At 48.2% G+C, this 10,303-nt stretch overlaps 1 protein-coding gene across 2 annotated transcripts in view; it reads right to left on the bottom strand.

Annotated features, from left to right (window-relative positions):
- Positions 1–5,658: 5,658 nt before the first annotated feature.
- CHPF2 (chondroitin polymerizing factor 2) overlaps positions 5,659–10,303 on the bottom strand; it is a 9,800-nt gene continuing 5,155 nt past the window's right edge. Inside the window, exons 2-5 of one of the 2 annotated variants that reach the window (XM_009889129.1) lie at positions 10,177–10,294; positions 8,961–9,525; positions 7,411–7,593; positions 5,659–7,127 (exon numbers count right to left, since the gene is read on the bottom strand). In XM_009889129.1, coding sequence (XP_009887431.1) covers positions 5,865–7,127; positions 7,411–7,593; positions 8,961–9,353 — 1,839 coding nt within the window. In that variant the 5' untranslated portion in view covers positions 9,354–9,525; positions 10,177–10,294 and the 3' untranslated portion in view covers positions 5,659–5,864. Of the gene's footprint in view, positions 7,128–7,410; positions 7,594–8,960; positions 9,543–10,176; positions 10,295–10,303 lie in introns of those variants that run through there. The other variant, XM_009889123.1, reaches the window with a different exon arrangement.

The following is a 10,303-nucleotide window of genomic DNA, read 5'->3' on the forward strand; positions in this document are numbered from 1 at the left end:
GGGGTGACATGACCCGCCGAGGCTCCGGCGGCGCGGGGGGTTGGTATGGCGCACCCCAAACCGGGCGGTGCCAGGAGTCGCTGTCCCGCTTTTGGGCACCTTTTTTGCAGACCCGTCTGTTGAGGAGCGGAGTAACTCCCGGGAGGATGAGGGCGGCGGGTTTGAGGGACCCTGAGGCCGCTGCACTGTGCCGGCTGTAACGGGAAAAGAAAAGGAAAATCACGGCGTGAATATCCCGTGGAAGGTATTTGTGACCTACGCTTTCAGAGATTAATTTGCAGAAGCACTGACGAGAGTTTGGCTGGAGTTGGAGAGGCGCTGCAAACCAAGAGGGGTGAGGAGGGGAGTTTGTGGAGGACGAGCACCCAAAGTGGGTGATTTTGAGCAATGCTGCAGGGAGCTGCGAGAAAGGGGTGAAAGGAACGAGCTCTGTTTGAAAGGAGTGTCGGGTGAGCAATTCTGCCAACTCCAAGTGTGCGAAAAGGGTGTAAGTCTCAAAGCTGAAATAAAATCTTGCACAGATTGTGAGGTGGATTTGTGTCTCACTGGGTATTTTTAAATGGGGCTATATATTTATGTGCCTTCAGCTTTTTCAGTCTGCAGTTTTCGTGTCTGTCACGTTTTCAAGCTTTTTGCTACAGCTATTTGCACTAGAAAAACACTGGTGTAAACAGAAAATGAGTTTTTGTGTTACCTGTAACCCAGAAACTGCCACCTTTGGGCATCCTGGAAGAAATGGTTTAGCGTGCATGTTGAGAAGATAATGTAAGAGCTGTGCTAGGTGCATCCAACAATCTGAGAGAGGAACGCAAGAGAGGGTAACTGTCTTGGCTAAGGTATGTGACGCACGAGGGGGAAGCCCTGGGGTAGCAAGAACGCACCTTGTGTGGTGGTCCAGGCTTGGACCCCTGGCAGGAGACTAATGGCAGCCTGTACGCGCTTTGCTATACTGTGAAGTGTCTCCTGATGATGTGTGAAGAAATAATGCTTAAGGCCAAACAGAAGAGAGCAAGTTCCTCAGAAAGTCTTCATGCAGGAGTTAAGAATGGAGGAGCTGCTGAGCTTTTGCCAGGGAAACGAGCAGCTGTTGATGAGATCGTATCATTCTCTCTACCTGGTTATCTGATCTGGCCAACAGCAGCTCCAGAACTTCTCTGTGAAACGGCCTACACCATCTGCAAGTGACTGTCTTGCACTCTCTGGAGTGCAGGCTGTGAACCACTCCGGGGTGAGAAAGTTCAGCATTGTGTCCACAGTGACTGAGGTAGGTGCAGCCATCCTAAGTGCAGCCACTGGAGGGACTGCACAGACACAGCCCAACTGCTCAGCACCTCCACGGGAGGAATGGGGACTCACCCCGCGCAGGCTGCCCCGACGACCGGCTGCACGTCCCCCTTGCGTGGGAGGGTCACGTCATTTATATCCCAGTCTTGGAGAAGATGGACACCGTGATCAGATACAATACCCAAGTTCACAACATCTCTATTTTTTTTTTTTTTTAATTATACCTTTTAGTTAAGGACAGAGCAGCAGCTCCTTCATAGGTGAGAACATGGTGAGTCTATTTTCACCTATTTCTTGAAGTTAAAAATGCAGCTGGGACAAAAGCTTCCTGTGTTTGTAACATATACCATACATTTTCTCTGGGGTCAGCAAAGATGCTCTGACGGGATAAGTGAGCCTGTCTAGGACAGAGCAAGATACCCATACCACAACTGAAGACAAGGAAGAAAAATATCCAAGGACATGGAGCCCAAATAAAGTGAAGCACACACAAAAGTACATGCACCCAGCACATGCCAGGGGAGGCACAGCTGGAGGCACAGCTGGAGGCACAGCAGACACCTGGTGAGGGTACGCATTTTCTCAGTTTTACAAGGTCAAAGATGACAATCATGGTAATTTGTCTTCCTGGCCAATCCGTGACCCCATTGTAGACCATGAATTCTTTATCATGATCCTCAGAGTTTATCATTTCTGGCTGAACTAAAGTGCGTCCTTGAAAAGTATCTAGTCCTTTTCTGCAGATAATGACACAAAAATGGTGGTACTGAGTCAAATCATAAGTACACCTGACTCATTTACTCTGTTCCCGATAGTGGCCAACACTGACTGCCTAGAGAAGATCATAAAACTGAGTTAGACATACGGTGATACCGCTCCGAATGCTCTCCTGGCTCACAGTGATTTGCGATTCAGAGACGTGCTGTGACAGAGGTGTTGGCTTTGTGGTTCGTAGCCTTTGATGGATTTCTCTTTTGCAACTTTCACTCACTATATATTCACAGTCACGAAATTTAAGGCCATGAAGGACCATTAATTCTGCCCACTCACATATGACAAGTAATTTCTCATGTATCTCCAATGGGGTCTGTTACACAAACCAAGTAAATTGTAACATACTGGAAAATCTACCACTCTGTAATTTCACTAGCTAATCACTTCCATCACTAAAAGCGTGTGCCAGTTTCCAGTTGGAATTATCTATTGCAGTTTAAAGCTGTTAGTTTTGGTGTTGCTGTTGTTGTGCCTTACCCCTACACAAGTAAAAATCTTTAGTATCCAGCCTGACCTAGAATGTTCCCAGGAATGGGGCATCCACCACCTCTCTGGGCAACCTGGGCCAGTGTCTCACCACCCTCAGCATAAAAAATGCCCTCCTTATGTCTAATCTGAATCTACCCTCTTTTAGTTGAAAACCATAGAAACCAGTTTAAAGCCATTAACATTTGTCTTATTGCTACAGGAGTTCTGCATCTCTCATTGTAAAATACTTCTTTCAGTCTTCAGATAAATTTTGTGAACCTCTTGTACATTCTTTTTATTTCCTCTCTGTTCCCTTCAAGCCTTTAAAAAAAAGGCTGTGCCATCAGGGGCCTTACTGCCATCTCTCACATCAGCAGCGTCTGTTTCCCTGAGATGGTCTACCTGTGTAAATGTGTTATGTCACATCTTAATCTTAAACTGTAAATTTAACAGGGCTGGGACAGCTCTCTGTATTTTATTGTCTAAAATAGTGGGTCCTAGTCAAATTAAGCTGCTTGCTCATTAATACAGTCAATTTCTTTCAAGACTTAGCGCCTTTTTTTTTTTATACAGTCCTCTTTGGAGGAGTGACTTGCCTTTATTTTCCCCCACACACGTAAGTTTACACTTGACTGCTTTAAGACAAAAACTATTTGAATGGCCTTACTCTGCTACACACTCTTCTCCATTGTTATCCTGTCTTTATGAGTGGTTTTTGCAGCACTCATTTTTTACATCATCTGCAGATTTTATCAGTAGAGAGCTTACATTTGCTTCCAAATCACCAATTAAGTGTCAAACAACACCGGCAGGAGAACTGTCCCCATCGGACCTAAGGAGAAGTGCCCAAATCCAACAATTGGCTCTTATTTGATGTGCCAGCCAGTTCTTAACTCACCCGATTTGTTTGCTGCTGTATTAGGAGTGTTGCCAGCGGGTGAAGGGCAGTGATCCTTCTCCTCTGCCCAGCACTGGTGAGACACGTCGGGAGTGCCATGACCAGTTCTGGGCTCTCCAGTGCCAGGAACACATGGAGGTACTGGAGGGAGTCCAGCGAAGGGCCGTGAAGCCGGTCAAGTCAGTGGAGTGTCTGTCATCACGGGTGAGGCTGCGAGAGCTGGAATTGTTTAGCCTGGAGAAGAACAGGCTCAGCGTGGCTCTTACCCGTGCATGTAAGGGATTGATGGGAGAATATACGGAAGACAGAAACAGACACTTCTCAGCGGTGTCCAGTGACGTGACACGAGGCACTGGGCACAAACTGAAATGCAAGAAATTCTATTCAAACATGAAAAAGAGCTTTTTAACTGTAAGTTATTACAGAGTAGAACAGATTGCCAGGAGAGACTGTGGAGTCTCCATCCCTGGAGATCTTTAAAATGTGACAGGACAGTCCTGAGCAACCTGCTCTAACTGACCCTTTGTGCAGGGGTGGTCTTGAACTAGGTGAACTCTGGAGGGCCCTTCTCTGTGGGAACAGGGAAATCTAAAACAAGACCTGTTTACTTAATTTCCAGATAAATGATTTTGCAATTACCTGTCATATATAAGTACATCTTATACCTGAATCATCCTGTATAACAGACCTGTCCTTGTTTTCTCCCACCTGGTTGACCTTTGTTATCTGCAAACTTTTACCAATAGGTTTTTTTTCTCGAAGAATCAAATATAATCAGTGACATTCGGCCAAAAATCTGTTCCCATAGAAGCACACTGAAAACCCACACCTAGTCTTTAAAAGACACTTTTTCATCCATTTAATATATTACATTAACGAAAACATGAACATCAACGAGGAATAAGAGCCCTTGGGAATAAGCGAACAGTTGCCTGCTTACACTAAGGTGCATGTGGCAAGCAGGCGGATATACTTGATGGAAACCAGGTCCCAAAACTGCACATATTGAAGTTGTGCAGCACCAGGAGAACAATCAAAAAGTTTGGTGTAACTGAGGAATTTTCTGTCCCTTAGAACAATTGCACAGGCTCACCACTTTAGCAGGTGCAGGAGTTACGAGGTAATCAAATTGAAGCTGAACTGTTTAATCAGCACGCCATGCCATCTGCCCATCTGTGACCAAAGCGACATATCTGTTGTTTTCAGGGAAAAAACTTTGCTCAATCTGCAGAACGGAAAGGTATTTGTTGGGGACCTTCAGCCAGTTTCTGGTTCCTCTCTAGGGCACACAGCAACCCCATGTCACACCACAGTGCTCAGCCCACATAGAGTACTGCATCCAGCTCTGGGGCCCCCAAGAGAAGGAGGACATGGACCTGTTGGAGTGGGTTCAGAGGAGGCCCCACGGAGATGCTGCAAGGGCTGGAGCCCCTCTGCTGGTAGAGTTGGGGGGGTTCAGCCTGCAGAAGAGAAGGCTCTGGGGAGACCTTAGAGCCCCTTCCAGTCCCTAAAGGGGCTCCAGGAAAGCTGGGGAGGGACTCTTCATCAGGGAGGGGAGCGATGGGATGAGGGGTTTGACACTGAAAGAGGGGAGATTCAGATTAGGTATTGTGAAGAAATTCTTTCCTGTGAGGGTGGTGATCCCCTGGGGCAGGTTGCCCAGAGAAGCTGTGGCTGCCCCATCCCTGGAGGTGTTCAAGGCCAGGTTGGACAGGGCTTGGAGCAACATGGTCTAGTTGATCTTCAATGTCCCTTCCAACCCAAACCATTCTGTGATTCTATAAAGCACACTTGGTGGATGTCAAAGGGAATTTTCCATTCCTTTTCATTCCCAGATTACACAACAAAATGAACATTCTGCAGTTGTGGAGGAGCCAAACAAAGCAAAGTGTGAATGTGCACTGATTAGCTTTATCCAGCAGCAAACTAGAAAAGCTGTGTTTATGTCTCCTTGAACAATAAATGCATGAAGACGCAAACACACAGGAGGGCGCAACAAGAGCACTGACAGTAGCACAGTCAAGGTAATTTTGTTCCAGGACATAGCTCACATTCCCTCTCTCTCTCTGCACCGTTCAGCAAAATTGTGTGGCTTAAAGTAAGGTCAACTCCACAGCTTGTTTTACATCCCTCATCCCAGAGCCTATAAAGTTTACAAAGGTCAACTCTACAGCTTATTTTACATCCCTCATCCCAGAGCCTATAAAGTTTACAAGTAAGCACGTGAGTCTGCCTGGAAAGAAACTTTTATTTAAAAAAACCAAACAAAAAACCCCCACAGAAACAGCCTCTCTCCATAGCCCGTGCCTGTGCCTCAGACCAGGGCTAGGAAAGTCTTCCTCCCTTGACCTCGCATGCCCTTCACCCATGGCAAAGCTGGGAAGGGGATGGAAAGTGCCAAGTGTTAAGGTGCTGAGAAGCTCTTGATGTTTCTAGTCTCTCAAGTGCTGTTGGCCTGCTCCTGCTCAAAGAGGGCCATGGCCAAATGAGAGCGGGATGCGAGTCCTTCCAAGTTACTAAGCACACAGCGGTGGTATAACTCCTCACTAAGCCGGGGATTGCAGCTCCGAAGCGCGTATTTCTGCACTAACCCTGGCTCCACAGCCCTAAATAGGTGCAGACCAGAATAGTGGAGGAAGACATCAAATACCTCCATGCTCTCCAGCACCTCATCTCGGTCCAGGATATCAGCTGCTAGCTTGGTGCGTGCTGTCATATAGTCAGAGTTATAAAAGCAGGCCTCAGCAAAGGAATGTCTGTCAAAATGCCCGTCCCTCAGGAAGTCAGTGGTGGAGGACACGGTCTGCTCACCACGGTACACCAATGCAGGGTTGAACTCTTGGAAATGCACTGGGAAGAAGACCTGCCAATTGCTGATAGTATTCATGCGGCAGCGATTCAGGAACTCCATGTTGATTTCTGTCCAGACACTGGCCAAGAAGAATAGCGTATCAACAGGGTGCTTCTTTGAGACTATATCCATGAGTTTCACTTGCGATGGCACCTCGGTTTTAACACTAATCCAGGGAATTTTAACTTCTGCATAGCGTTTCTCCAGCTCTCCTACCATGGCTTTGACTCCAGCGAAAACATCCACCTGACTGACTCGCTGGGCATCATAAGGATGGTAGATGAAAAGCAAAGTCAGCAAAGCATTATCATGTGTGTCCAGTGTGTTCATAGCAAACATATCCAGGAAATTTGCCACAAAATCCAGGTCCTGCACCGTCAAGGGAAGCACCAGTTGCACCCGTGTGGCCTCTGTCACATACGGCATGGGAATAATTTCCACCTTGCTTAAGGGGCGCACCAAGCTCACTCGTTTGGCCAGAACATGACTGTGGCCCTTTTGGGTGACTGCCTCCAGCAGCAGGTCCAGTGTATATTCCATGCCCCGCGTAGGGTCAAAGCGCCGATAGCCGTTCAGCAGCTGCCGCTTGCTGAAGCGGAGCAGAGGCTGGTAGCGACTGTTAAGTTGCTCAAGTGCTGACTCAATGATTTCACTGACATCTGCTTTGCTGGCTCCAGAGAGCTCGCACTTCGGGGAGCCATCAGGACAGGAGAAGAGGTGCTGCTCAGTGAAGTAGTCCCAGCTGATTACCTCAAAACGTGACTTTGGAAGAAATGGGGCATTAATGCCCACAGGCCAGGTCAGGCCTCCCTCACCTGCAGGGGTCAATGATGTCAGGTTCCTGATCTGCATCTGTGCAAAGAGAGAACGGATACTGATCCCTACCCCGCTTTCTCAAAGAGGTCCAGTCCATCTCCCACCCAGGCCTGCCTCATCACCTAGAACGGTATCTTGGTAGCATCACACCAGAGGTTTTGGATAACACGGTGTCAGAAGTGCTATTTCTGAGACGCAGGACTATATCCTGTGTCTAGCTGACGGTCACCTACAAACAGAAGCAATAATCTTCCTTCATTGCTATGAAGAAAAGGAAACCCGTTTGATCAAGGAGTTTAAGATATCCCTCACCACATACCTGGAGGTCCTGGATCTCCTGGTAGGCTCTGTCCAACTGGATCCTGCTGAAGTGCTTGTCCAGCCGGTACATCAGGGTCATGTCGGAAACGGGGTGCACAGCAAGAGCTGCTTGGAACTCCTCCTCTTCCTCCTTCTCTGGCTCAGTATTTTTGGCCAATTCATAGGTATGATAATGCTGGCCCTGAAATGAACAAGAGCCACAAAGACTAGCATGCAACTTGAGTTAACAGAGAAGCCTTCCCTCACCCCAGACATGCATTTGCCCCTCTTTCCATGCCCACTGCAGTACCCAGAGACAAAAATATGAGAGTTGTCCCCACCCACCCTACCCCTCATACTACACAGAATCATACAATAGTCTGCATTGAAAGGGATCTTTAAAGACCGTCTAGTCCAACCCCCTGCCATGAGCAAGGACATCTTCAACTAGAGCAGGTTGCTCAGAGCCCCGTCCAACCTGGTCTCAAATGTTTACAGGGATGAGGCATGCACAGCTTCTCTGGGCAACCTGGGCCAGGGTTTCACCACCCTCAGAGTAAAAAATTTCTTCCTTATACCTAGTCTAAATCTTCCCTCTTTGAGTTTAAAATCATTACCCCTTGTCCTACCACAACAGGTCCTTCTATAAAAAACTGTCCTCATCTTTCTTATAAGCCCCTTTAGGTACTGGAAGGCCGCAATAAAGTCTCTCCACAGCCTTGTCTTCTCCAGGCTGAACCCCCCCAACTCTCCCAGCCTGTCCTCCCAGCAGAGGGGCTCCAGCCCTCCCAGCAGCTCCGGGGGGGGGTCTCCCCAGAGCAGAGCAGAGCGCAGCAGAGGGGCACAATCCCCCCTCGCCCTGCTGGCCACGCTGCTGGGGATGCAGCCTGGGATGTCGGGGGCTCGCTGGGCTGCCAGAGCACATTGACGGCTCATGGCCAGCTTTTCCCCCCGCAGCACCCCCAAGTCCTTCTCAGCAGAGCTGCTCTCCATCCCTTCAACCCCAGCCTGTATGGACACCAGGGGTTGTCCCGACCCATGTACAGGACCCTGTACTTGGTCTTGTTGAACCTCATGAGATTCACACAGGCCCACTGCTCCCGCCTGTCCATGTCCCTCTAGATGGCATCCTCTCCCTCAGGTGTGTCAGCCGCACCATTCAGCTTGGTGTTGTCCACAAACTTGCTGAGGGTGCCCTCGATCCCACTGTCTATGTCACTGATGAAGTTATTAAATAGTGCTGTTCCCAATACAGACCCCTGAGGGACAGCACTTGCCCGCTTGCTTCTTGGTACCAATGTGCCCTTTATCCAACCTCCAAAACCTGTGGATCAGCACCTGCTAGTAGGCTGAAAATTAAATACTCTATGTCCTCTCTCTCCCCCAGTGTCTCAGCTTTGATTACAGGCCTCTCCCCAGTGCTGCCTGCCACACCACACAGCCCTTTCCTCCTCTGTAACTCACAACAGAGGCTCACAAAAAAGCCCCTTTGCTATGCAGCACGGAACTGGAGAGAGCATAGGTTCTGTCATGCTTAGCTAACTCAAAACTGGAAAAGGGAGGTAGTACCTGGAGCTGGGACACACAAGTGATGTCAAGGAAATCGATGATGCAACGTCCCAGCCACTCATCTGGCCGCACACTAAGGATCTCGTTGCGACAGCTGTCCAGGTGCGGATGGAGCTTAAGCAGCAGGCTGCGGGAGATCAGGTAGCCAAAGCCACCGTGACAATAGCGGGCCTGCTCATCTCCCCCAATGAACTCCTCCGCTCGCCCCAGGTAGACATCTTGGTTAATACTTAGGTGCGTCACCAGAGCCTTGACCTGTTCAGCCTGGGCATAGGTGTCATCCTGCATGATGTAGAACCAGTCGTAGTCAGAACCAAAATGCTGATGGATATAGTGCATGGTCTCGTACATAAGCCAAATGGGACGCTCATCCCCATGGGCCACCAGCACCATGCCATGAGGCACCTTGGCACTGCGCAACCCTGTAAAGTACAGCAGGCGTGGGAAGTGATGGGCTACTGTTTTGTTCACTGCCACTGCCAGCGTATTCAGGGTAGCCTTGGAGGTCAGCACAGCCACAAACAGTCTCTCGTGGAATCCCAATTCTGTCTGGATGTAGCGAGTTCTGTAAAGGAAGGACATACCTACATGAGAAACAGCTGGATGACAAACATCAAAGGATTACCAAAACTTGGGATAAGGCTTTAGCTGCTGGAGTCTACCAATGATGAAACAGTTAAGCCTAAAAGTAGAGCTTTAAGAGAAGACTCTGTAGTAAAAATCCCATTTTGTAAAAATACTTGATTCTTTCAAGGAAACTACAATCTCACATCATTTATTCGAGCTAGGAAACTGTCCTAGTGTATGTTATAAAAAACCCCCAGAAAACAGAGATAACCAATTGCAAGTTACATACCTTATTATTAATTGTTCAAAAATTTTCCTGATGAATAGACTGATTAAGAAAGTTTGGAAGAATAATTTAACACGTTCCATTAGACATGACTAATAAAAAAGACCAAAGAGTCTCAATCTTCTTAGGCATTTGTGTTACCTCTTTTTTTGTAATTAACTTTTTAGACGCTTCTCTTGCACCCCTTTAAGGTAACAATCTCAGCCGTTGCCTTGTTGCATCATGCTGCTACTACATAAGGTAGTCCAAACAGAGTACTCCACCTTGAACCCGTTAACTCACTGGAAGATTTAGAACCCCGAACACCACCCATACGTAGTTATTTTCCTTGAAGAACAGCCTGGCCAAAAGCACGGATTTTACCTGAGCACTTTTTTGTAAGGCTTGTTGGGGTCTCTGTAGTAGGGGACAATCCGAGGCCTGAAGTCCTCCGGGCCCGGACCCGGCCTTCCATCCGCTGCCTCCGGCCGCGCCCCGCCGGCGAGGGCCC

The sequence above is a fragment of the Charadrius vociferus genome, unplaced genomic scaffold (assembly GCF_000708025.1).
Source record: "Charadrius vociferus isolate BGI_N301 unplaced genomic scaffold, ASM70802v2 scaffold971, whole genome shotgun sequence".
NCBI lineage: Eukaryota > Metazoa > Chordata > Aves > Charadriiformes > Charadriidae > Charadrius > Charadrius vociferus.